General features: G+C 38.5%; 1 protein-coding gene and 1 long non-coding RNA gene across 2 annotated transcripts; one reads left to right on the forward strand and one right to left on the reverse strand.

The window, feature by feature from the left end:
- Positions 1 to 5242: 5242 nt before the first annotated feature.
- On the forward strand, positions 5243 to 6910 carry LOC128015531 (uncharacterized). Its single transcript, XR_008183943.1, has 3 exons — positions 5243 to 5369; positions 6733 to 6783; positions 6866 to 6910. It is a non-coding gene; the product is annotated as an uncharacterized LOC128015531 (long non-coding RNA).
- Positions 6911 to 10641: 3731 nt separating this feature from the next.
- On the reverse strand, positions 10642 to 26975 carry LOC128015521 (bromodomain testis-specific protein-like). The gene is given in 20 exon segments (XM_052599401.1): positions 10642 to 11867; positions 12432 to 12630; positions 12860 to 13053; positions 13146 to 13213; positions 13292 to 13403; positions 14188 to 14276; positions 15128 to 15287; positions 15438 to 15499; positions 18074 to 18199; positions 18290 to 18379; positions 19827 to 20101; positions 20216 to 20388; positions 20863 to 21075; positions 21239 to 21367; positions 21458 to 21817; positions 23057 to 23178; positions 23289 to 23430; positions 23525 to 23662; positions 23779 to 24075; positions 26214 to 26975. Coding segments are annotated over 19 exon segments (2919 nt in total). The 5' UTR covers positions 23977 to 24075; positions 26214 to 26975; the 3' UTR covers positions 10642 to 11798.
- Between the last annotated feature and the right edge of the window lie 419 nt (positions 26976 to 27394).

The raw sequence follows: 27394 nt of genomic DNA on the forward strand, positions 1-27394 counted from the left end.
CCACCACTCTGCCATCAACTCCAAGTGAACAGATGCAAAGGGTCTGAGTGAAGACAAAACTAAAGAAAAAGTGTCCCATATGCCACCATCTCATGCACAAGACAAATTTAAAGAGGCACATAGAAAGGAAGCACACAAGAAAACGAAAGGACATCACAGCAACCTCCCACCTTCAGAATGAATGTATCGATCTGGAGAATGGAATTTATACCGTCCACAAATCATTTCATGGTACCAGTATACCTCTGCATGTTCAAAATAAGATATGGGGGGAAAATCAACATGTTTTCTGTGAATCCACTGAGTGCCAGGTGAACATGGAGTTGGCATGGAGGAGTGGATTGAAAGCATATCAGTGCATACACCTTCAATCAATATCATACTGTTCATCCTATGCTTCTTTTCCTGTACTGAGAGAAGATACACTTACTGAAATGGTGAAGAGCAAGTGGTTTGGTGAGGATAAAAAGAAGGTTTGCCTTGATCTGCAAAACCTTGCCAACAGCATCCATGTACCTTTGTCTGTGTACTGCAAAATTGGAATGCCTCAGTCAGTGAAATACATCTCCATTTATGAGCCTACAGTGTCATATTACAGTCGATTGGGAAGGGTCATTGTGTCGTATGACACAAAAAAAAATTCATGGCACTGTCCTTGTCATCGGACAAAGAGATCATGCATAAACAAATATATAGGAAAATGGCACTTATTTCAGACACACCGTGAACTTTTCAGAAAAGTGCGGAGCACTGAGGAAGTGGAAGTCCTAACATCAGCAGGTGATGAAAACAGAGATGATGAGGCTGATCTGGGTGACATAACGTATCCACCAAAAGAGGACCAATTGAAAGTCATGGTCCAGTATATTCTGAAGAACAAAAAGTTACATTTTCGGCTTCCATCAGTGGAAAAGGAATACCCAAGGCATCTAATTCCAGAGGAGATGATGTGCCAGCACTGCCCTGGCAATGTACCCCTGAGTGACCCAGTCCTTATTACACAAAAGGCGAAAATCCTCACCAGCTCACGTATTGTTCAAGGTAATTCCATTATGTATATTCATTACTATTATTAAAATGTAAATCTGCTATGGGAGTTGTGGGATACTTAAAAAAATCATTGAATGTTTTGGAAACTGTGATTTTTGTTGAATCTTTGAATTTCCAGATGTTTCTACCTACTGTAAGTCTTGTCATCAGTGTGGAGCCTACTTTCGCTACCAAGAGTGGAAAGATGGCATACACAATTTTAATGATCGGATACTCCTTGACCTCCCTTTATGCATAACTATTAGGAATATGCTACAGGTATTTTTTTTTATCTTAATTGAAGTATAGTCTGTAATTTAGTCCTTTTGTGGGGGGAAATGTACAGTTAAAATGTATGGTATAATTTGTTTTTTCATTATTATGTTTCTTTCTTAGGTCCATACTGCTGTCAGCAGAGTGGTGGAGTATTTGGAAAGGACCACCGGTGTGCAGTTTCCCTCAGCTGATACGATTATGCAAGGATATATTCACTTTGAAGCTCTTACAGAACATGACTATGAGTATTCCTGCGTGAACTGTGGGGACCATCCACCAGTTGTCATCATGGACCTCCATAAGAAGGGGGCCTTCCATTTGTCAGGTAAACATGCTTTCATTGAAAAGTGTTATCTTCTAGTATTAATTTTCGCCCAAATACACCCAGAGTTTTTAAACAGCTTTTAATTTCTATACACATTTGACTTCTGTGTAATGTTTTTACATTATTTCTTTAGTAAGTGACCTTTCACCACCCCCAGAAGACTTCAACGGAGAGGTTGATATGCATTCTTTTTGGGAAGCACTTTCATTGGAGAGGATTGGTCGAGGATTTGTAACAAGTAATTCAAGCAAGCAAACAATTTCTAAATATGTTAGCCTTTTTTTTTTAATGACTGCTAAATTGTGTGGCAAACAAACATGGACATAGATGCATAACATGTTTACATTTATCACTATGTAGATATTAAGCTATTTTAACAATTATTTGTTGTTTGATGTGATATTTTGAAAGGTCAACAAAAAAATACTTTTATAGTCCCACCAAGTTACAACTTTTGGGCACCATGGATAGGTCCAAAAACATGTAGCTCAAACCATGTCCTTAATACGGAATATCAAAAAGTCCGTCCTCCAAAACCGACCGAAATGGCAGTAACAGAGGACCGCCTAAGAGAGGAACTATACAAGCAGAAGGTAAAAACACAATTCATTATATTTTCTATTCTTAGTTCCCATTATTTTCAAAAACATGTGTCTCCTCATATATTTAATTTGTTATATTTTATAGGTTCAGGTGGTTAGGAAATTATGTAAGGAGTGTGGGTTAGATTCGTCTGGATCACGAGCTGACCTCCTTCTGAGATTGTCAAATGAAATGAAGTCCAGGCAGACATACGACAAGGTTTTTCAAAAGATCTGGGCTGCTTCAGGTAGGCTACATTTTACATAGTTTACTTTGTGTGTGCTACCATTATTTTGAAGGGTTTGTCCCTGGGTGTAATAACTTCCAAAGGTGCTTCTCTTTAATTATCTGACTTTTATTTTCAGTGTACTCTGTACGGATGAAGCCCTTTTTAGTTGGTTAAACTACTTTTTTTTTCCCCCCCATCTCAGGTGGTTGGGCTGTAATTATGTGCCCATGTGGCATTGTGTACAGCATAAAGTGTAACATTCGAGCAGAAAGCCCACGTGACTTTGCAGACATGTTGCTTTCTTGGAAGCACATGCCAAATGTTATCATATATGACTTTGCACGTGGGTTAGCAATATGAACCTTAGAGAACCAGAAAGTTTGCCTTTCAAACCTTTTGAAGGACGGTTAAACCCCCCAACTTCAGACAACATAGCCAAAGCCAAAGATGGGAAACTGAAGGTCTCACTACCTTGGCTGAATTGTAAAAAAAAATATTCCAGACCCTGAAGGCCATCCAGTTACTGGTTCAGCAGAGCATTATGCTCTGTATGATCGGTTCCACGAAGACAATACGAAATATCCCCGTGATGTTCTGCGGAAGCTTCGCACAGTTCCACAACTGGCTGGAAAAGTAAACAGTCAAGTTGCAGAACAGCTATTTTCCAGAATGAAGAAAAAATAATTACTTTTTAAACATGGCTTTACCTTCAACACATCTTTTCCTTATGAGGAATATTATACACTATCATAACACGTACAGAAATGAACAACGTCTAGGCAACATAAAAAAGGCTTTTGGAAATGATGTCACAATGAACAGGCACAGCCAGGCAGTGTTGGGTAATTCTTTATTTTTCTTTTTAAGCTATTCTGTTTTAAATGCAGAACATTTATTGTTCGATTTTGAAATAATTATTTAATTTTTAGTTAATCCGGTATCCCCAGAGAAGGTCTCCACTGTTCCAATCGGCATTGATGTACCAACTGGTAAGTAATGAGGGACTCATTCTGCTCTTCCCTTGTCAAATTCTTAATTATGTTTTTCTGCATGACAAAAGGCTTATGGAATATCAGTGCTAAGAACTTCTTTCATTTGATGGGTTAGCTGTTTTGAACATGGACTGACCTGTATGAATAGGAACACTTATAGTAATTTTCTGCTGTAGTTTCAGCAGAGACAGTGCCCAAGAACGCATCCCTTGACACTCCCAAGGCAGCTCCCAAGACTGCGCCCAAGCCATCGTTCCTTGTTGCGCCAAAGCCAGCACACTTTGGCCTCTCAAAACTGTCTAAGCCCTGGGAAAAAGAATTGAATCCTATCCAGGACAAACTGGTGAGCTAATTAATTGTTTTCTGTGCCTCACACTATTATCTGATTGTTAGTTATGAGTGTAAAATATATTTGATCTATGATCTGTACAGGCCACACCCCACAGTGTGCATGTCACCCACTGTTTAAACATGTTTATTATCTACATACTTTTAGGGATTGCCACGCCAAAACTTTGGGAATGACTGCGGGATTTTCATTCTTATGGTAAGGTCTCAATTTTTTGTCAAGTATATACAAGTTTCTGTCAACTGTAAAAAAATATATTTGATCTATGATCTGTACAGGCCACACCCCACAGTGTGCATGTCACCCACTGTTTAATTGCACAATGTAACCATGATATAGTCAAAGTTTATTATCTACATGTTTTTAAGTCTTTCTGGTTTAAATATTAAAGTCATTGTAAACCATCCGAATGCAAGAATATTAGCTCCTGTAATAATAATTGTTATTTCCAGCTCAGCTATGTTCTGGACACAAGACGGCCTGGAGCAGAAATTATTATAAAAGAAGGGTCCACATGTCTCACCCGTGAAGAGTTTTGGAGCCTAGGGTTACAAAGAAACATGGATTCCCAGGCACATAGTGGGAAGTTTGTAAAAAATAGGAGGGGATTAGTTATTTTTGTATTTTTTTATTGATTTTTTTTTTATGATATTTGCTTTGGCTGTTTTCTTGTAGATTGGGAATGCCTGCTTCAAATTGCTTCATGAAGCAGCTCAGCAACATGTATGTGAGATTAAACCATAAATTAACATATGTACTTTATGTTACTGTATTCTTTCATATAATTGTCTACTTTCAAAGTAGTTACAAGCTTTCAGTATTATTATTTTTTTTACGATAGGGAAAAGACATATATATAGAGGACATGTACGTAATTCCTGCATGGAAGTGTACACCAAAAAATATGGCTGTTAACTTTCCAGTGAGTATGCATAAAATAAAATATCTATGTGGTTACAGAAATGTGGATCTGCATTAGGACAAGACATTTAATTAATATTAGGAGGATGTTGACATGAAAGACTTGTTGGTGTTTCCAGCATGGACCAACTCAAATGGGCCAGAGCACTTCATTCTCTGTGTAAGGGATTGGTACTGTTCCACGATTCTAGATAGTACATGTAGTGGTAATTATTAACTCATGAAAGTTCAAACTGTCAGTTCCAGCTCTACTTTTTGTCCTAATGACTTTTAAAATGTTGTGTAACTTTTACCAAATATCATATTATAGATCATGAAGCCACTCATGAGAGAGATTGTCTTTTTAGACTCACTGTACGCAATGCATGAGTCTGGATTTGGTGATGATGAGTACAGAACCATTTTTAGGTTCACAAATGAGGCATACTGTTTGACATATTCATATAACAATTTATATTTTCGGCTATGTTCTTATAGCCTGTATTGATATATTTCGGCTACGTTCTAATAGCCTGTACTGATATATTTCAGGCTACGTTCTTATAGCCTGTACTGATAATATTTTGGCTACATTATTATCATTATCATTTTTTTTTTTTTTGTAGGAATCTTGCACAAACAATAGATCCTGGGAGCTGGACTGAAAAGACTGGGCATGATATTGCGGTGATTAATAAATGGACATTTAGCTACTCCAAACAAATATAATTATTAGGGGTGTAACGGTTCACAAAATTCACGGTTCGGTTCGATACGATACACTGATGTCACGGTTCGGTTCGGTTCGGTTCGATACGTTTTAGATACAGCAAAATGTAAAAACATCTCAACTTTTCAGAATGCCGCAAGCGCACCGCGGGTCATGTGACAAGAACTAACCAATCAGCTTCATCCTTTCCCGTAACAACGTTGAGAGCTCAGCCAAGATGAAGGATCAGCTGATCATAGTTGTATATGGATTGCAATTTTGAAATAAATTTAGTAGCAGAGCTACTGCAAGCGATTTTTAGAGCTGCAAATCCATTTATCCTTCGCTGAAATTTCCGCGTCTCATGGAGAGAGCACGTCATTGTTGCTTAGCAAAGACAGACGCCTCATGAGCGCTTCTGCCCAAGCGCTTTGGAAAGGAGGAGAGCGCTTAGCGTTTTCCATGCGTTTTTAGGCACGATATGTGAACGGCCCCTAAGGCGCTCGCTCACTCAGCACGCGCTGAAGGCTCGTTGCAAAATGTCGAATGCCTTTAACAGACCAGAAATATAAGATCCTAAAATAACCAACAGGTCTGGTGTTTGGGTTGGATTCCCTGTAAGCTATAGTTTCTAAATGCTGCAGGGATAGTTTGCTGCGTGCATGTTTCTCCTTTTTTTCGTCTTTTCCCAGATAGTACTGACGCATATATCCCAGATATTCCCGCTGGTGTTTTTTTTTTTTTTTTTTTTTATTCCCGCTGGTGTACCCTGTCATGTTGCAGATGCGACATACCGTTGTTTTTTTATCCACCACTCTCTTGCCATCACCATTATAGCTTAAAGGGAATCCAAAGTGCACCCAAACACCAGACCTGTTGGTTATTGGAGGATCTTCTCATTTCTAGTCTGTTAAACGCATTGGCTATTTTGCAACGAGCCTTCAGCGCGTACTGAGTGAGCGAGCGCCTGCTGAGTAGCCTAACATAAACATATAAGATGGTGTTTTTTTCTTCTTCGGGAGTGTCAGGGGCGTTGCCTGTTACGTTGTTTGGGTTATTGGGCTACCTTGTTGAACGCATATCATTATATTTCTCTCTCTCTCTCTCTTTTTTTTTTTTTTTCAAATATAATTAATTACTCCAACGAACCGTTCGGTATACATAATGCGTACCGCGTACCGAACCGAAAGCGTCGTACCGAACGGTTCAATACGAATACGCGTATCGTTACACCCCTAATAATTATATCCCATATTCATATCATGTAGATGTGATCATTTAAAAGAGTGGCAGTGACTTGCGTCTATTTGACTTGCGTGTTACCTGTTTTGCTGCTTTTAGGGATTGCCACGCCAAAACTTTGGGAATGACTGCGGGATTTTCATTCTTATGGTAAGGTCTCAATTTTTTGTCAAGTATATACAAGTTTCTGTCAACATTGTGAATAAAATGTCTTCAATCTTTTCTATTGCAGTACACCCTTTGCATTGTGACAGGTGTAGGGTTTGACTTCCAGGAGGTTAGTTGATTTAAAAAAAAAAAATGTACAAGAAAATCTCACTTTTACATGTTGTCTGTGTGTACACTCTTCGTCATGAAGAAAATAGATACATCATTAACTAAAGATTCTCCTCATCACGGTCACGCATCTTTCAGATGGACATGCCTTTAATTCGAAAGTGGTGGTGTCTTCTTCTGATGGAGCGCTTCAAAATAGAAGGGTATGACACCACTAAACAATATATGTATATTAATTTCTGTACAAACAGACTGGAACTACCTATGCTTTAAACCGTTTTAAACCACACCTTTCAGTAAATTAGACATTTGTGTGTGTCACTTGTGCACCAAATGCCTTAGTTTTTGCCTATGCAATACTTTAGATTAATCTTCTTAATGTCTGAAAGGCATGGTCAGCGGTTTGCCTTCTGGACTGATGAGGCCAGAAGCTTGGTCCAAGGAACTCTTCAGCCTGTCTACCAAGTGCCAAGACCGAGTGCTGTCTCTGAGAAGGTCCCAGTCCACATTGAGTCTATCACCGCACCACAGAAGAAAAGAGACTGGTGGACTTTATAGTAAAGTTACAGGGATCTTAGGAGCATTTGGTGGTCATTCAGTTGGTGGGTATTGTTCTTATGTACTTGCACATTTGAAGTCTGTAATTAGATGTCAGTAACATGAATATTCTGTCTGACTCTCTCTCTAAAACTCCCAACAGTGCATAAGTGTTAAATCATATATATATACACAAACACACACACACACATATATATATATATATATATTAGGGCTGTAACGGTTCACAAAATTCACGGTTCGGTTCGATACGATACACTGATGTCACGGTTCGGTTCGGTTCGGTTCGATACGTTTTAGATACAGCAAAATGTAAAAACATCTCAACTTTTCAGAATGCCGCAAGCGCACCGCGGGTCATGTGACAAGAACCAACCAATCAGCTTCATCCTTTCCCGTAACAACGTTGAGAGCTCAGCCAAGATGAAGGAACAGCTGATCATAGTTGTATATGGATTGCAATTTTGAAATAAATTTAGTAGCAGAGCTACTGCAAGCGATTTTTAGAGCTGCAAATCCATTTATCCTTCGCTGAAATTTCCGCGTCTCATGGAGAGAGCACGTCATTGTTGCTTAGCAAAGACAGACGCCTCATGAGCGCTTCTGCCCAAGCGCTTTGGAAAGGAGGAGAAAGACGCGCTTAGCGTTTTCCATGCGTTTTTAGGCACGATATGTGAACGGCCCCTAAGGCGCTCGCTCACTCAGCACGCGCTGAAGGCTCGTTGCAAAATGTCGAATGCCTTTAACAGACCAGAAATATAAGATCCTAAAATAACCAACAGGTCTGGTGTTTGGGTTGGATTCCCTGTAAGCTATAGTTTCTAAATGCTGCAGGGATAGTTTGCTGCGTGCATGTTTCTCCTTTTTTTCGTCTTTTCCCAGATAGTACTGACGCATATATCCCAGATTTTTTTTTTTTTTTTTATTCCCGCTGGTGTACCCTGTCATGTTGCAGATGCGACATACCGTTGTTTTTTTATCCACCACTCTCTTGCCATCACCATTATAGCTTAAAGGGAATCCAAAGTGCACCCAAACACCAGACCTGTTGGTTATTGGGGGATCTTCTCATTTCTAGTCTGTTAAACGCATTGGCTATTTTGCAACGAGCCTTCAGCGCGTACTGAGTGAGCGAGCGCCTGCTGAGTAGCCTAACATAAACATATAAGATGGTGTTTTTTTCTTCTTCGGGAGTGTCAGGGGCGTTGCCTGTTACGTTGTTTGGGTTATTGGGCTACCTTGTTGAACGCATATCATTATATTTCTCTCTCTCTCTTTTTTTTTTTTTTCAAATATAATTAATTACTCCAACGAACCGTTCGGTATACATAATGCGTACCGAACCGAAAGCGTCGTACCGAACGGTTCAATACGAATACGCGTATCGTTACACCCCTAATATATATATATCTCCATCTCTCGGTCTCTCTTTCTCTAGAGTTCAAGCCTACAGCCAGATGGGAAAGGGGTTCATTTTTAGTGCTGTTAAAAAATAAATAAATAAATATATATATATATATATATATATATATATATATATATATATATATATATATATATCAAAATAAACATTCTTGAATCATTTTTGTGTCTTGTCTTGTCTCACAACAACCTTTAAAATATCTGCTGTAATTTAGACTCCATACGCTGATTCCAACTTTAACTTACCTGATAATGAGCTAATTTACCTTAAGGAGGTTAATCAAATACTGTATAATTCAAAAGACTAAGACTTTTAAGGTTCTCTATTTTTTTACAATTGTTTTAAAATGTATATACATTTTTCATTTATATTTTGTGTAGATTCACGTTTAAATTTAAAATTGTGACTCAAAGCACACTTGGTAATTATCCTCTGCTGCATTTTGAATAAAAAAAAATTACATTTAAAAAAAAATACTACTGAGATTAACATATTGATGCTATATACAAACATGACTACAAACTAAACCAACAGGGTCCTAGAAATGCGGTCCTGAAACTGAAGCCATCGCTTTATAGTCCAGTACGGTAGGTGGCGCTGTCACAAAAAACTAGGGTCCTAGAACTGAGGTTCTAGATCTGCGGTCCTGAAACTGCAGCCTCCGGTTGTGCAGGAACATACTATTGACGATAAGGGACGATACAAAAGGGAGTCAGTCCCATAGACTCCCCATGTTAAAATGCCCAAATTTACAGCAGGAAAAAACATGTTTACAGCCTGGTGCAAAAAATGATTTTGGTCTAAATAGCAAATTTTGCCCTTCATGACAACTGTGAGGGGGTGATTTTTTTTTATAACTCATCCGTTGAAACTATATTAAGACTTAAAGTTCTGCATAATTAAGGGCGTAGCCACTTGAGTGACAGGTGGATTGCCGCTGCTGACACTGCCGTCGTGCTAGGTGGGTGTGGCTTCAGCAACTAGCTCCCGCCTTTTTGGCAATTTTTGATTGTCCGGGAGAGAAGAACCTACAATGTGACATATTTTCGGTTGTTTCACACTTTTTTGTTATGTATATAATTCCACGTGTTAATTCATAGTTTTGATGCCTTCAGTGTGACTACAATTTTCATAGTCATGAAAATAAAGAAAACTCTTTGAATGAGAAGGTGTGTCCAAACTTTTGGTCTGTACTGTGTGTGTGTGTGTATATATATATATATATATATATATATATATATATATATATATATATATATATATACTTTTGTTGATTTTATCTAATAGAATGTTTTGAATGAGACAAACCACCGAATAGCACAAAACATCACTTAGTGAATGCCTACTTTTAAATTAAAACTATTTCCATTTAATCTCATTCATATACAAGTAGTTTGGGTATAGGCAAGATTTTGTTTTTAATAAAGTCTCTTACCAAGGCTGCATTTATTTGATAAAAATATAGTAAAACAGTAATATTGTGAAATATTTTACAATTGAAAATAAAAGTTCGACTTTATTTATATGATGGCAAAGCAACATTTTCTGTACAATTACTCCAGTCTTGTGTCATAGGATTTTTCCGAAATTATAATATGCTAATTTGGTGCTCAAAAGATATTACATATACATTTTTTAAAATAGCTATTTTAAACATTTGGTGTATGATGGTGACGTCGTTAATATATACTGTAACAAAAATGACTCCAAAATCAATGTTCAACTTAATTAAGTGACCACAATGCACAAACTTTAATGAAAATATTTTTATTGATTTAACTTTTAGAATGTGATTTCTTTGAAACAATATTCTTGTTCCCCTCAATAGCATGTGACACCTCAGCATGGTGGTGTAATGAATAAAGTGCTTGTGATGAAAACTGCCACAACCATTATAGTCAAAAACGTTTTTGAACACATCTTCAGTGGAGTACAATCACCAGATCACACCTTGGAATCAACACAGCTCTGGAGAACACTGACTTTAGGCACAGAAACTGCCTATCATCTCCAAGAGAGAAACTTTATGGCACGGCACTTCCAAATAAATACAAATAGACGCACAGGAAATGCATTAACTCCTCTTACTAAGTCTGATTCTTTGTAGGTGGATACCTGGAGAGGAAAAAATAATAATTTGGCTGCCCCATAACAAAATGCTAAATATTTATACACACATGCTTATGTTACATTTCTGACACTCACTACAGAAATATATATATTTTAATATATACACATGTATAACTTCAACAGGACCAGTTTAACACAGCCAACTCATTTCCTGTTTAAATTACTGCTATACTTCAAAAACAGCTAGTAAGATAAACAGGGACTGGGCCCTGGACAGGAATATCCTTTACAGTTCTCACAACAGCTAGCGCAAGACGACCAGCGATGCAATATTCATACAGCAGAAGAGTCGACGGAATGTGTCAAAGAATCAGATTGCAATAATAATCAAGAGAAGTAAACATTCTTCAGTATAAAAAAAATAAACAAAAATGTTAAAGAACACAAAAACTTTTGTGAAACGACAGACATTTTTCTTTTTCCAAACTGCCTCAGACAATCGGCAGCAGTTCAGTGCAGGCATTTCTGAAACCAAGCTTTAAACGGATCAAAATAACGAAAACAAGAATATACACTCAACACTATTAATGGTGCAAATATTGGTCTCACAACATCATTCACGACCATCAGTCCTCGACTGTTTTCTTATTTTTACAGGAGCTAACGTAGTACAAATGTGAAGTGATGCAGCTGTATTGCAGTATTTTTGTCTGTCAATAGACTAAGACCCGTTTCAGTCGCCAGGACTCATGGAGCAAGAAGGGAAAAGACAGCTTACACTGTTCACTGAACCGTAGCGCAATACACACAAGCAATTCTTTTTTTATTTGTTTACATCTCAATCCAAGTTCTTCTCAAAAGTTGCCATTATGTCACTCTGCATGGTCATGTCAATGACTCCAGACATCTAAGAGAAACAACATGAACAAGAAAAGCATTACTTTATGAACTTTTATAAATAATAGATTTGTTAATAATGATTTTATAACGATAACATCAAAAGTTAGTAGTAAATAATAATTATAAATCAACCAACAATTAAACGGTAACATCAGTAACAATGTTAACTGTGGTTATTATTAAGAACACAACGTCTTTAATGTTATTAACGCTAATAAACAGCATAAGATATTTGTAATTAAACATTATAATAAACATGATTAAATAGTTATATAATAATGTACAAATATTTGTGGTTAAGAACATCTAATAACTCATTTGATTCAGGAGGGCACACACCAGACGAGAATCGCAGCACCGCTCCGCATCTAGAACAATTCGTAATTCAATTCGTAGCTGGGTGCCGTGGACAGATGCAGAACGGCGCTGCTGGTGTGCGTACACTCACAGAAAACAAAGTGTTCGAATTTGAAAAAAAGCTTCTTGTCTGGTGTGCCACTGCCTTAAGGCATTAAATAGAAAGTACATTTAATTTTTTTTTTATAACATGCATAGACTGTAGTACACTCACAGCCTCTCTCCTGCGACGCTCCTGCTCTCTCTTGCGAGCCATCTCTCGTTGTTGGTCTACAGAGCTTTGTGGAAGAGAGCAGGGCTCAGGGGCTTTGGGGGTATCCAAGATGGCCGCCATCAGAGGCAGCTCTGCCGACTCCACTTCTGGCTTTGAAGGCGTGCAGTCCAGGTTGGTTTTTTGGAGCTGCTGCGTCAGACTAGAAATCATTAAAGATCACACAGTCAGCTAGATCAGGGAGAACAGTCGTATAATCATCACAGAGGGATATGAGGGTAAATTAATAATAGAAATACAATTTAGAATGCATTTGTCAAACTCGCTAGGTTTTGGAATCTTGTCTACTGCCATGCAGAGATCGAAATGCCTCCAAAATTAAACTTTAACAGCTTTATTTACGGTTGCCTTTAATAAGATTCTGTTTATACCCGCTTTTGTCTGAGTTGATCTTCCCTCGACCAATTTCCATCTGCAGTTTACGAGCTCTCTCTCGTTCCTCTTTCTCCATGGCAACTTTGCGAAACTGCTGGAAACTTTCCTTGGATGATTTGATTGGGCAAAGAGTTTGAGTAGCCATCTTACCCAGGCTTGTCCAGGAGTCTGCATGCTTTAAGACAATATCCTTTAACACAAACAAACAGGTCCAGGTTATCGGAGAGAACACCAAAGATTGCGTTTTTTATTTGGTACCCACATAAGGAAAAGCATTGGTACCTTTTTAGGCAGATTGGATTTGGGATCTTGAATGGGCTTGCATAGTTCACTGCCATCGTCCTTGGTTCCTAGAAAATGTGAAAAAGACCCCATTTCAAGAAACCAGAGAAAAATAAAGAAGTCTGATGGAAAGCTGAAATACTGACCGTGCATTTTGTGCAACTGAACAGAGGGCTCTTCCAGTGTCTCCGGGCAGCTCTGCTCATCCCTCATGTTGCTTAATGGACTCTCATGCAGAGGTGACAACAATCCACACTGCTGCAGAGAGAAAGCAAGTACAAAAAGTCATTTGTGTGTCACCAGCAACAGCCTGGTCAAACATAATTCATTTGAGTCCAAACGCTGTTACTTCACTGAACTCCCTCTTCACATACACAAATGTGATTTTAATTATATCCAAATGTTTAACAAACACAGAGTTTAGACACATTGTTTTTCTTTTCTTTCTCCAATAAATATAGTCCCCACACAAAGCTGGAGAAGAACATTTGTGCATCTCAGAGCAACACTGCAGTGTTACTTTCCTGAATAATCATTTTGAATGAATCTTTTGAGTCAACGCTTCTATCTGCAATTTACAAGCTCTTTCTTGTTCGTCTTTCTGAAGTCTGGAAAAAAACATGAATTCTGCTGCAATTTTCAACCAAATTTACAGCCTGGAGAAGTCAATGCTAGTTGCCAAAAGTCAGAGCCAGTCTGGAAATTTGAGTTGACAGATTTCATAGAAAACTGCTTAGTGTTTGACAGTGACAGACACCGATTTATTCGCGTCAGACTATGAATCCAAACAGGTTTGATATTTTTTGAGCCAATTTTTGCAACCCATGATTTGTCATGCGCCTCCTAGCAACAAGGCGCACGTTTCTGCATGAGCTTGTTGCGATCAGAGTGACTTTAAAGTCTGATAATGTACAACCCTCAGTCGTTCAGTGTATGAATAGGAGTTTGCAACAAACTACTATAAAATCCCTTCTAACAACTTAAAAAGAAACCATACAAAATAGTTTTTCTCCATATGAAGACAAGTTAAGAAGAAATAAACCTCAAACTGAGAGCTGGAGGTAGGTTGACATCCTGTGATAGTCATGGCTGCAGGAGGTGAGGTCAGTGGTGACAGAAGAGGAGGGACGGCTGCAAGATTGAGGAGAAAAAAAAAGGGATGGAGTTTACTTTGAAGGACATTCTGTTTTACACATACATTAAAGCAGCGCTGTAAGTGAGAGACAGAAATGAGACGCAGCTGGTAAGAGGACTATACGGATGACAAAACTCAAACCACCAGTTATGATGAACATACAATGCTAACCCACAACGGAAGGGGAAAGTTGCAGATATACAACGGTAACACAGCGAGGGGAGCGGGCGAGGGACGGAGATCAGCGGGCGGCGGAGTTGACACATCAAGGCCGAGCTCTTACCTTCTTGCTCAGACTTATATGGCGGTTTCTCCGCAGCAGCAGGCGATGGGGGGCCAACATGAGAGACCTGCGGGCCAAGAGGATCGAGCAAGGGACTACGGGGGAATGATGGGTCTGAAAGGAGTGAAGTGGGTGGGTGTGGGGAGACCGACACGTGGGAACATTTGGGTGAAGTGGCTGTGATGTCATTACTGGGGGAGGAGGTAGAAGTGTTACATAAAGTGTTGGTGGCCTGGTCTGGAGGTAGGTTGGGTGGTAAAGGGGCCGTCCAGGTTTTACGTGGTAGCGGAGCAGCTTTGCCGCTAGGTCTGGATGGCTGAAGAGGCAGTAGGCTGTGTAATGCTGTTGTGGAAGGAGGGCAGAGGGATGGACAAAAGCATTAAAGTGTTGAATCAAAGCTGCCGATAACTAACTGGTCTCCAAATTCAGATTTAGATTTATATTAGGAATAGAAGAAATCATTTTCATTTTTGGAGGTCATTTCATTTGTTTTGTACATAATGATGAAGTCACAGAAAACACATCAGTGTGAACAGAAGTGTGAACAACGGCACCGAGCCTAACCTGGGATCGCCATGATGATGTCCTCGGCAGGATGTTTTGCTTGTGATGCAAACATGTCTTTGGAGTCCGCCTCTGAGACTAGAGACGCTGTGCGAGACTGGCACATCACGACTGAGGCAGAAGAAGAATCCTTTACCTCTGCAATGGTTTTCTGCGATGCCTGTTTGGGGAGGGGGACAAGCGGGCAATATTTCACTCAGGAAAAATCTGCCACTGCATGAAGTGAAATGCTCCATGTGCCAAATATTAAAGGAGTGGGATTAGGCCATTTGATATTGATCGTCTTTCATTGGCTTGTATGCTTTTTTACCTTGTTTTTATTTCTGTGGGCATGGCCAGGGGGTTTGCTTTGCTTCCTTTTAGCTTTCCGTTCTGTAAGACACGCACAATGCACACTGAGGTCATTTCACTTCAGTCATGACTGTGGGAAAGGCCAACACCATCCCAGGGGCATTCCTGGGGAGTTCAGATAAACTGTGTATGCAATTTAAGTACTATAAAGTCACAATCACTATAAAAATAAATAAAACATATATATATATATATATATATATATATATATATGTGCACACTTTAATTTGAAAATTGCCCCCCAAAGTAAAGTGTGCACCGCTTGTGAAAGTGTGTAGTGATTGAGTAAACAATGAAAGTAAAAAAAAAAAAAGAAAAAAAAAAAGGGAAATAAAGCAAAATGAAAGAAAACACAACACTTATCTTAACATACAACAGTTGTCTATGAAAATGTGTTTTATTTAAATCTCTGGGTGTTAAGCTTTATATCCGTTTAGGTAAATCAAATTAACACGTCCTGCTTAAAGTCTGCATATTCTGCAGATAAGTAGTTGCCTCTTAATGTTTCGGTCCTACCTTCCATGTTCCAGCTATAGTTTACAATCCAAGCACCCTGACATACAACATATCAATGTATGTTTTTACAATCTATTATAGATTATTATTAAATATACATCTCTGCATAACCTCACATGTACAAAGAGTGAAATTACAAGGTAATGCAACAAGGGAACACATAGTAATGACTCAAAGCAGCAATTTAAAATGGACCAGCTGTAACTCTTAACAGGGACAATAATATATGACACAGAATTTGCTCTCAGTTGTGTTTGGTGAAGGTCCAAACTGGAAACTGGCATTTCTTCTAAACCCTTAGAACTATTTAAAACTTGAAAGTGCTGAGGAAGTATATAAAACAAGGACTACCCCACCCCAAGAGCCAGCTGGTCTTAAAACTTGTCTTAAAGGGGGGGGGGGGGGGGGGGTGAAATGCTCGTTTTCACTCAATATCCTGTTAATCTTGAGTACATATAGAGTAGTACTACATCCTTCATAACTCCAAAAAGTCTTTAGTTTTATTATATTCATAAGAGAAATATAGTCTTTGCCGATTTTTCCCGGAAAAACACGACCGGCTGGAGGCATGACGTGTGGGCGGAGCTAAAGAATCACGAGCGCCAGTAAGCTTTTGCGTTGAGAGCGTTTGGAAGCTGTGACATTACCGTGAGGAAAAACACATCATCCAAAACAAACCATGGCTTACAGTCAGATTCAGCCATTTATTTATGATCCAGAATCAGATCCAGAGGCTGAAATTTAACAAGAGCAGCATCAGCAACGATGTCTCTATGTGGTATGTACTGAAACTGTATATATTTGCTTAGCGGGTTTTGGAAAATGACTAAGTTCCACATTTTCCACTTTTTTTTTTTTTAAGCTGTACATGTGGAAAGAGCAGTTTGATGACTACATCGCATGTTGTTTACTTGATGTGCTTATGCGCCGATAGCTAAGTTAACAACACAGAGATATTTGAAGCAGTTTTACTCACCGCCGGCGGTTCCAACACACGATCGTGACCCTTTTTCATTGGGATTGCATCATCCTTAAGAAATAAACGATGTGCAAATCCGGCGTCAAACTGGGCCTTGTTTGTAAAACAAGCATCTTCGAAATGCAGGGAACAAACACAAACACTTGCACAACTCCGTTGATGCTCTGTAAAAATAAACTCCATCCACTGGTCCCTTAATGCGGTTTTTTTTTTTTTGGTAATCTGTGCAGGGTTGTCTTGCCCTGGCAACCAAGAACACACTCCTTTTGTGACATTTCGCGACGCTCTCACTCTGATCAGTGATTGTCTGTGCACAGCCTCTCTCAGCCTTGCTATACGGGAGCGCGCGCTCTTCCGGCAGACGTGCCCTCAGGACCCATATAAGGAAATTCCGCTCCATCTAACGTCACACAGAGCCATACTCGAAAAAAACTTTCAGAAACTTGTGACAAACCGGAAGAGGTATTTTTGGAACAGAAATACTCCGTCAAACGTACAACTTAATTTTTGAAACTTTGTCCATGTTTAGCATGGGAATCCAACTCTTTAACGGTGTAAAAAACTCAGTATGCATGAAATAGCATTTCACCCCCCCTTTAAACCACAGCAACAACATACAAAGTGATTGTGATAAAACAACAACAAAATATCAAACATTGGAAAACAAATAAATAATAGCATTCAACAAAAAATACAGAAAGATTGTGAAAGAGAAAGAGAGAAGACTTGTTCTTTTACTAATTTGGAGTCAAAAGTGCACAATGTTCTTAATATTACAAAAGTGAACAAAAGGACAAGTGTGGGGAACACAAAAGGAACATACAGTGTTTTTTTTTAAATGACAATAAAATAATAATAAATAATAATAATAATAATTCATAATAATAATAATAATATGTTAAACTGTAATGTTTAAAGTATTTGTTCTCCAGTCAGTGTTAAGGTGAAATAAGTAAAAGTTTATAGCACTGGGGACATGTCCGAGTAAGCTTTACAATTTTTGGTTCATTTCCTGTATCAGTAGCCAAATAGATAGCAGGGGCAACAGACTGGCCTGAGAGACAGTGAGTGAAATAAAGGTTTGGTGTGAAGCAGCTAACCTGAATCCGAGTCACAGCTATCAGAGGAGCTAGAGTCACTACTACTGTCAGAGCTGGACGAGCTGCTGCTGCTGTCACTCAGACGAGACGGATGGCTCACATCTTTACACTCCCCTTCCGCTTCAACTGCACACACAAGGGGAAACATACAGCTTTATACTGCATTTATATGATTACATAAAGGAATACACAAATAAATACATATACCGTACTTACTTTTGGTCTTTTTATCATTTGATTCTCCATTCTTGTATTTTGGCTCTTTGTCCATTTCCTTGATTTTAGACTTCTTCTGGAGCTTCTTTTCTAATGATGTAAAAAGATCACCAATGAATATAAAGATACAATTTCTCCTTTTACACACTTTTTTGCCAAAGTTGTAGAGTATGCATCTATTTTGTTTGGAAAATAGCGAATTTAACCACTAATCAAGAACTAAAAAAAAAAAAAAAAACGTATCACTGATTTGGCATATGTAGTTGCCGTGTCAAAAACATATGCAAATATTTTTTATTTGCATGCCATTTAGTGGTATTAGACCTGGTGTTAAAGGTTTTTAGTACTACTACTCCTAAATTTTATTTACATATTTCATATATAATGTCTCCCAGCATGAAAAGCTCTTACAGGAACAGTTCATCCAAAAATGAAAATTACCCTATGATTTACTCACCCTCAAGTTATCCTAGGTGTATATGACTTTCTTCTTGCAGACGAACACAGTTTTAAAATTTATCCTAGCTCTTCCAAACTTGGTAATGGTGGTGGATGGTGCTGTTATTTTGAAGCGCCAAAAAAGCACATATATCCACATATACACATATATACATGTCTTCTGAAGCAGATTGATGGGTTTTTGTAACAAATATATTTACATTTTTTAAATTCTAAAGTCAATTCTCTGACTTCTGGCAACAGCCATATGAGCATTTGCGAGAACCAACTCTCACAAACACGCTTACAGCCGTTCCATGATTGTACTGAACTACGCTGATAAAATACATAACGTAATGTACCTATACATAATATGAACATAACCCAACTCAAGTACATTTTATGTATTAAAACAAATACCTGCAAGGGGAGCCAACGGCCTGGTAACCTTTAACTTTACAAGGTGATTAAACAAGGTTTAAAATCCATAAAATTTTAATATTTGGCCACAGGCAGAAACTTTTATTTTGAAATTGTGATGTACAATACGTGGCATATTTAGACATAGGTTGATATTCTCCCATGTTTGTTGGTTTATATATAATTTAGATTACAAATCTAGTGAGATAATGCGTACTGTTTTTCCAGATGAACGTTAATACACATACATAGCATATACAGAAGAAGAGTTTAGCCCCTTTCACACATACAGTCTACACTGGTAAGTTACCATTAATATAGATCATGTGTGAACAGAACCTTTTCAAAAATCCCAGTAAATTTGTTCTGGCAATCATATGGTTCTTATGGAGATGACACGATTACTCAGAAAAGCAAGTTTATAAAGCAGCAGAGCTTTGTAAACCATTCAATGTAAATATGCGCTAGATGGACATCTTTGATCAGTGCGCCTCACAGCTTTTTGTTGCACTTCTCCATTCATCAGGTCTGCCATTCTGCAGTTGGATACTATGCGCGTCTTGTGTTTATAAGAGCAAAAAATCATATACACCTAGGATGGCTTGAGGGCGAGTAAGTCACAGGGTAATTTTCATTTTTGGGTGAACCGTTCCTTTAATATAGACCGAAGAGTACTCACTGTCTGTTTCTTTCGTTTTCTTTCGGAGGCAAGCGACAACATAGCACTCAAGAGCTCGAAGGGTTGAAGGTTTGAGAGTCTCAAAGTCAATCTCGATCTCCTCAGGGTCGGTGTCCCTGAGCAAGGGTTCTCGCGCCTTGATGACATTCACTACATTGCCAAGCTTGTCTCCAGGAAGCTTGTTAATGTCTAGACTTAGCTGCCGTTTCTCCTCATAAGACATGGGTAAAGCATTCATCTCTTCCTCGGAGTCCTTTGCTCCGCTCTCCTTCCACCTGAGAATACATTTTCATTTCTTTGAGAATTTGTCTTAGAATAAAGATCTATACATTATTCTTAGGGTAAAAATGGGGATGACGAGGGCCCACGTGCTTCACACATTTTCTTACCCTGACAGCTTGCTGTTGGACCTCTTCTGTATTTTTGCCGGTTTCTTCACTTCTTCACCTTTCCGCTTACTGGACTCTTTCTCTTTCTTCCTCTTCTTGGACTTTTCCCTCTTTTTTGGTTTCAGGAGAGGTGTTTGGGTCAGTAACTGCAGTTGCTCTCGTACTGCTTTCAGCTGGTGAGTAAAGACAGAAATGACATTACTTAAGAGTACATATATGAATAATATTTCAAAACTTAAGCTATTTTCACAGACTACTGTACAAATGGACAGCATCCAATCCCTCACAGCATTTTGAATGCTCACACTGGCACAGAAGACTAGACTTCGCAACACGTTAATTTGAAATAATATAATGCTTAAGCACAACACCTATTAAGCTTACAGCACATGCACAAGTAAAAATCAATTTGTAACTGTGCAGACTTGAAAGTCCTCCTAATTATATTAATAAAGCCGAGCTCTCTCGCTTCTTGACAAAGAACATTCTTGAATTAATTTTGGTACAAAGAATACAATCAATGATGACACAGAATTTGCTGAAGGAGGCAGTCACCACATTGGTCGTGATTATGATGTTGTGACGGTGTTGGCACAGAGGATGTGTGTATCCGTGAAGGGGCTCAAACGTCTAAACACAAGTCTTACCTGTTCCTCCAGGCTGGCGAGCCTCTGTGCTCTCTCCTCTTCATCCTCTTCTGTGTCTGAAGAGTTTTCTGATGGAGACGATGATTCGCTGTCACTGCTCTCAGAGCGGGATGGATTGTGTGCTCTCTCCTTCTTTACTTTGTTCTGACTAGATGTTGGGGCTGAATTCTTTGGATCATCAGGAATCTTGGAGAAGCGACACTCAAAAACATCCTGGGTAAAAAAAAAATCAAAACATTAACCCTGTCAGGAAAGACTGAATTTCCCGAAAGCAATATGCAAACATTGTATTCATTAAAAAAATAAATAATAAATCAAAAGGAAAATAAGACAACCAATGGATTTTAAAAGATGATCAAAGCACCTAAATACACACCTGGAGTTTCCTTGCCATGGCCACTACCTCATGGCCAGGTGGATTGTATTTGTAGCAGTTTGAAAACATGAGGCGCATATCTGCAGCAAATTGCAATGCATCTGTGTACTCACGAGCTTCGATCTTTTTCTGTTAGAAAAAAAAATGCCTTTTACATATCAAACAATAAAAAGGTAAGCAAAGCTTATCCAGTAATATGAACACAACCATGATACTCACTTTGATGGTACTCATATCCATAGGTTGGTGAATAATTTCATGATAATCAAGAAGGCCCAGTGCCTTTGCATCCACAGGCTTATAAAAGGGCCAGGCGTAAGCAGAATGCTTTTTGGCAAACAGCTCTTTCAGGATGGCATTGCAGTATTTGAGGCTCTCTGAGAGTTTGTTCCTTCTGCCCACCTGATGCTGTGGTGGTGATTCAGGAAGGTCTTTACAGGGAGGTTTGATGGGTCGGCCGCTGCCTCTCCTGGAGAACAACTTAAGGACTTTTGGTTCTGTTACATAAGACTCAGAGCTGGCGATGGAAGAGGCAGAAGGGGTCGTAGTGTCTGCTTTTCTTTTAACACCATTTTTCAACTGAAAGAAAAGGTACATGCAGATTACAGTTAGAAAAAAATAAAAATCATAAGCAATCTGTTTTTCCCTCTACTATTGCGCCATTATAAAACACTATTTCCATAATTGAGTATAAGACAACCAAGCAGCCCTCATCTGCGTCAAAGAGGAAAACCTACGCCAATTAATCCTTGCCAAACACTGGGTCTCATTTACTAATAATTACATGGATTTTTCACATTTATACACAGGATTTTTTTTTTTTAACCTAAACCCTTACACATGCATAAGCACATGAATTTAGTCCTTACCATGTTGTAATGGTAATTAATTTGGAGTATTCAAACTGAGCAAACAAATATGCCCAGTAAGTAATTTGCATAGAACATGCAAAAAATGTCCATGTAAAGGCTTTCCGCAAAACCTTACCTTCACAGCAGGGGTGGGGAATGTTGATCCTGGAGGGCCACTGTCCTGCAGAGTTTAGCTCCAACCCTGAAAAAAAAAATATCTACCAGTTTCCTGAAGACCTTGATTGGCTTGTTCAGGTCCGTTTGATTAGGTTTGGAGCTAAACTCTGCAGGGATACAGGCCCTCCAGGATCAACATTCCCCATCCATGCTTTCTAGCCTCCAAGCAAACATATGACGCTCTGTAAAAGCACATTCTTCCCTGAGAGCAGACACGGCAAAGCCTTACGAGTAATGGGTGTATAATCCTCAAAAATAAAAGTACAAAATCACTTCTTATAAAGACCTAGAATAAAGGCAAATTCAATACATTAAATTTCATACAAACATGTTTACAAGGTCAAAGGAGCATGCAATTTTTGCTTAAGTGTGGTTTCAACTGTCTTTACTTTTAATTTATAATACATTTTATAAAAAAAAAAAAAAAAAGTTATTGATAATTATTTGTTTGTGACAACACTAATTTGTGAGTATGCACGGATAATGAATGACCCGTTTTCGTCTTTATTCATAAAGAACATTACAGAGATTTGACTGGAAGTGAGAGAGAAAGTGGGTGATGGGATCGGAAAGGTCCACGAGATGGGACTCAAACTTTTTTTGTTTGCTAAAGTGCCATTTAATTTGGATTTTTAAATCACACACTTTGTGAAATTCAAGAAAACAATAGGATGTTCCTATCAAAACACTGTTATTACCAGGTGTACAATAAGTAATAATGCCCTTATGATCCCTTATGATACTGCTGAGCCACAAGTTAAAAGTGCAAGTAGGTTTTTGAGGAACTGACTTTGGCTGTGAGTTGTGCAGATAGGGGAGGAGAGGGATTTGGGTGAAGAGCATCTGGAGGGATGACGGTCACGGTTTGTTGGAAAACCACCTCAGACACAGGAGACTGTGGCCTCCTGAACACTACAAAAAATATGCAAATGTTAATGTCATTTCCACTCTCCACTACCAAACACAATGCAAAAACCTAAAACGTGGTAATTTAATTAAGGTACTGAATTGATTCTGAATACCTGCTGTTGACTTCCTTGCACCTTTCACAGGAGCTTTAGATGTCAAAGCAGCGATCTCAAACTCCTCCTAAGGCATCTTTGCCACCTTCTCCAAGAAAAGCTTCTCAAGGGCTTGAGCCATCAGAACAATATCATCTCCTGGCTAAAAACCACACACACAAAGCTTGAAACCAAATCTTACGTTACTAATCTTTAATTTTTTGTAATATTACAAAAAATGAGTGCAGCATCCTCACCCGATTGTACATGTAACAGTTAGTGAACATGGTGTTGCAGTCTTCTATACACTCCATTGCCTTCCAGTAGTAATTGTTATCAAGGCGCTTTTTAATGGTGCTCAAGTCCATAGGCTTCTTTATGATTGTATAATAGTCCTAAATTAAAATATCATCAATAACTTTGAGCAAGTATAATTTAAAACCGAGGATGCACCCATAAACTGTGTATTCAGGAAAAATAGCTTTAAATGACAGCGCATGGTGCGACTTACTGGCAAACTGAGGCGGACTGCATCCACAGGCTGTCTGAAAGGCCAGGAGAATTGATGTCTCCAGAGGGACTTAATCACCACTTTTTCTAAGAACTCCAACTGATTGGTGAGGCGCCCAGGCTTTTTGGGGTTCTTGAACTCGGGGGGAGGGGGATTCCCATTCAAGGTGAAGTTCTGAGGGGGTTTCATAGTAGACATTGTCTGAGCCGATCCGGGGAGTGGTGACCAGTATGGAAAGGGCTTTTGCAACTACGCCTAGGCAGCTCAGCAAGCATTACACATCCAATGTCTGTGCCACTGTAAACAGGGAGAGCAGTGTCAACATCCTCATGCCATTCTGCACTGCTGTTTATCAACTTAAGGCAAATGAGAAAAAGCAGCAGATTAGAACAACCCTATCAAAATCAATGTGTGACATGTGTGCTTTTGTGACAAGTGTGATTGCAGATGTAATAGCTTTTTAGTAATACACTCCGTGAAAATTCCTAGTTAATGTCATACTGCACTGTAGTCTTGTTCGCAGGACTACTCTTGGGTTTTATGCGGTATGCACTGCCCTCTATTGCCTAATCAATGAACGCCTTTTAGCTCCACTCCTGACAAATTGTATCAATGCAAGTTTAGAATGAAATATCTAACACACCCCACCCAAAATAACCTTTAACAAAACTAGATTACCAGACACGAGGAAGGAAACTTCCTGGCTAAAATGCAGTATAAAGTCTGAAAAGTATACCTTTCTTTTCTTTCAATAACAAATTGATAACAATATAAAGAAAATTTATCCAAGAACATGAAAAATTAGACCATTGGCGGTTTAGACAAAAACTGCCAATGTGACTTTTCGCCACCCTGGAATTATAAGGTACAATCTACATTCTGAGCAGTCTTGAGATTGAGCTTCAAAGTTGTTGAATTCCATATACTTTGTAGATGGAACCTTTTTAAAAAATAATAATAATAATAAAACTTCCAAAATTTGTATCAAAAAAAAAAAAAAAAAAGATTAGACCATCACAGAATAAGAACATGGTAAAATAACTTAATTACCTTATTAATTCTAAGGTGATGAGACTAACCTGAATTTTGATATATATATATATATATATATATATATATATATATAAACTGACATTACTTGGTTTCTGCCAATTATTAGTTTAGAAATACTACTACTACTACTAGTGTATTGCTTATTTGCATTAACTGTCCACCTTCAACTGCTCTTTCTTAATGCAAATTACAAATGAGCAACTTGCATCTAGAAAGAGCAGCTTAGGTTGGAACCTGTCGTACAAAAAAGCGATTAATAAGAGCAAAAACCTTAGGACTCTTGCTCAAATTACAGTGAAATCATGCTTTAATAGTCACAATTTTCTTTAAATTGTTTCTGAAGCTCTCAAGCTTTATTCAACACAACTACAGAGGTTATCCTATACAACACTTACCCCAAACTAAAGGTCATCATCCTGCTCAGTAAAACAGTAGTTTACCCCATACTCAAAAACATTTACAAATTATATTGATCATTCGGTGTACTTTATTTAAATAAGTGTAAAAGAAAATCACTGTACAAGAATCCTATGAAGTTACATAATTTATTAACACAAGAAAAACAATTCGAAAAAGTTAAAATGTTGTGTTTATTTTTGAAAGCTAAATAAACATGTCGTTTCACAATAGTTTGCATATGATAGGGAAGGGAATGTCTTTGTTTTTGGAGGGGAGCAAGGGAATGTTGCCTCTTTTCGACGACAAAGCCCACTTAAAAAAAGAAAAAAAAAAGAAAAGAAAGATTCATGTTTATTTATCTTACAATTACAAGCTCACAATTGGTCTATCCAAACGTAGCGACGTTGTGACGATTTATTCTGGTTTGTTTGGACAAGCACGTGCCAATTGGGTAAATTACAGACTGCAGATGGGAGAACGACATTCATCAAGAACAGAGAAAAAAATCTTTGTAGGTCAACAAAACAGACCTGTAATTTAAACTGGACATTAAAAAAAAACATCCCTATACTGAAGGAGTGTAACATACGCCTTACGTTGTGTTTATGGGCAAAGTATCGAATCTTTACTCGTTCCAGGGACATGCGGTATATAAACCCTACGACCTCTACGGATGACGCAACACTAACTTCCGGATAAATAATAACACCACAGAAGTGTAGCCGCTGCTTAAATAAACGGTTTAAGGGACACCCGTTAACCTGTACAAGCATAAAACACAATACATATAATCAGACACTCATTTACTTGAATAATCAAGTTAGAAAGCCTCGAGCCAAAAAATGGCGCGAGCTAGTTTTAGCATAGTTAGCCCCACATCACCCCGCCCCGCCAGATAGTGACATTGAGCTCGGCTAACAGTTCCTCTCCTAGCCATTCCGCCAGCTAAATCAAGCTAGCTCAACCTGGATCCAAAATTTTACCTTTCCGTCTCGGGAACAACAAAGAAAGTTAAAACTGCCGAACTGAGACAGACGTTGCTGTGCAGGATGAGCGCTGCTGGGAAACTTCACCAACCGAAGGATCTTGTTGATGCTTTGCGCCCGAAAAACACCGTTTTGAGCTTAGTTTTCAACGCCAACAGAACAAATTAACATTACATACACGTCTACGTTTGAAATTACTCGGTTCCTTTGAAAGGTTAGTCAACAATGGCGGACGTCTCTAACGGCAACCGTCTGGTATTTATACCCTCCTGCTGAAAGCTCCCGATCCCATTGGACGAGACCGCTCACGTGCTCCCTTCTTCCCCCTCGCGGCTTTAACGCCGAGAAAATGTTTCTATTAAATGTATCGAATCGAAACCTCTCTCTGTTTTCATACCTTACGCAACTCCGAAACGCCATTTTACAATAAAACCTTTTTATTTTTACAACGACGGACGAACTCCTATAAGAAACAGACACGTACGTCAGAGTACTTTTTTTAAAAAGTGCGACATAACTGGTCTCCGGACATCACATGACCATTCTAGAACATTCTGTCGATCGCTGTAACTCAATTTCCCTCTTTAGTGTCGGTCAAGTGATTACATTGCGGCTCTTTCCCGTGCCTTTGTTTGTCATCTTCTGGAAACTGTTGGACATCGGTCATCTCTGCAGCTGAAAAAATCTCACAAAGAGAACTAAGATATGATAGCGCACTGCGCAATGCTGAAGGGAGGCGAACTCAACTACTGCGCACGCGCACTTGCTTAACAGTGATTGGCTTCTTAGTTGACGCTCAATTGACGCCGTGCTCATTATTTTCATTATTTTTACTTTCTATGGTTGGAGATTTTATTTATTTTTTTAAATTTATAATAATATTATATAAAATTACCACCAAATTTTGTTATGGTTTACAGATATTGCTGCAATCTTGTTTGCTTTTTATCTTCTTCGAAATACAAGAGTATTTTACTCCGGATTTTTGTAGTGTGTGAGTTTTAGGTAGACCTCAGTCACCATTGACTTTAATTGATCTTAGTAATGGAGACTGAGACACTCTAACCGAAATGTCCTATTATTTTCTAAGTAAGAAATAAAAATCACGAAAATTATTATTTTGGATGATTTATTTCTTTAGTCTGTTTCACTTATTAAGCAGCATTATTTGAAACAAA

This window comes from Carassius gibelio, chromosome A6 (genome assembly GCF_023724105.1).
Source record: "Carassius gibelio isolate Cgi1373 ecotype wild population from Czech Republic chromosome A6, carGib1.2-hapl.c, whole genome shotgun sequence".
In the NCBI taxonomy this organism is placed as follows: Eukaryota; Metazoa; Chordata; class Actinopteri; order Cypriniformes; family Cyprinidae; genus Carassius; species Carassius gibelio.